This window comes from Eurypyga helias, unplaced genomic scaffold, assembly GCF_000690775.1.
Source record: "Eurypyga helias isolate BGI_N326 unplaced genomic scaffold, ASM69077v1 scaffold21427, whole genome shotgun sequence".
Classification (NCBI taxonomy): domain Eukaryota; kingdom Metazoa; phylum Chordata; class Aves; order Eurypygiformes; family Eurypygidae; genus Eurypyga; species Eurypyga helias.
Window position 1 is genome coordinate 4,636 of NW_010264007.1, and position 303 is coordinate 4,938.

At 54.5% G+C, this 303-nt stretch overlaps 1 protein-coding gene across 1 annotated transcript in view; it reads right to left on the bottom strand.

Annotated features, from left to right (window-relative positions):
• EZH1 (enhancer of zeste 1 polycomb repressive complex 2 subunit) overlaps positions 1-303 on the bottom strand; it is a gene marked incomplete at its 3' end in the record, with an annotated part of 6,006 nt that overhangs the window by 4,259 nt on the left and 1,444 nt on the right. Inside the window, exon 4 of the mRNA XM_010156259.1 lies at positions 2-120. Coding sequence (XP_010154561.1) covers positions 2-120 — 119 coding nt within the window. The remainder of the gene's footprint in view (position 1; positions 121-303) is intronic.

Consider the following 303-nt stretch of genomic DNA (forward strand, 5'->3'; position numbering starts at 1 on the left):
TTCCTCCCCGTGGACCTTCCCATCATAGTTATTAATGAGCTCTTCGATGAAAGTTTCATCTTCTTCCTTCACCTCATCTCCCATGTAAGGGATATTGCACAGAACAGTTTCATCCTCCACCTGAAAGGAGCCAGGACACAACTCAGAAATCCCGCCGTGCCGACTCCCAGCCAGGCTGCATCTCCAGACCCACCGGCAGCACAGCAAAGCTGCACCCCCCCGGCTGCAGTTCAGACACCTCACTGCTGTCCCACACCAGCAGCACAGCCCTGACCCCTAAACGTGCCCTTTGCTTTAAGGAAG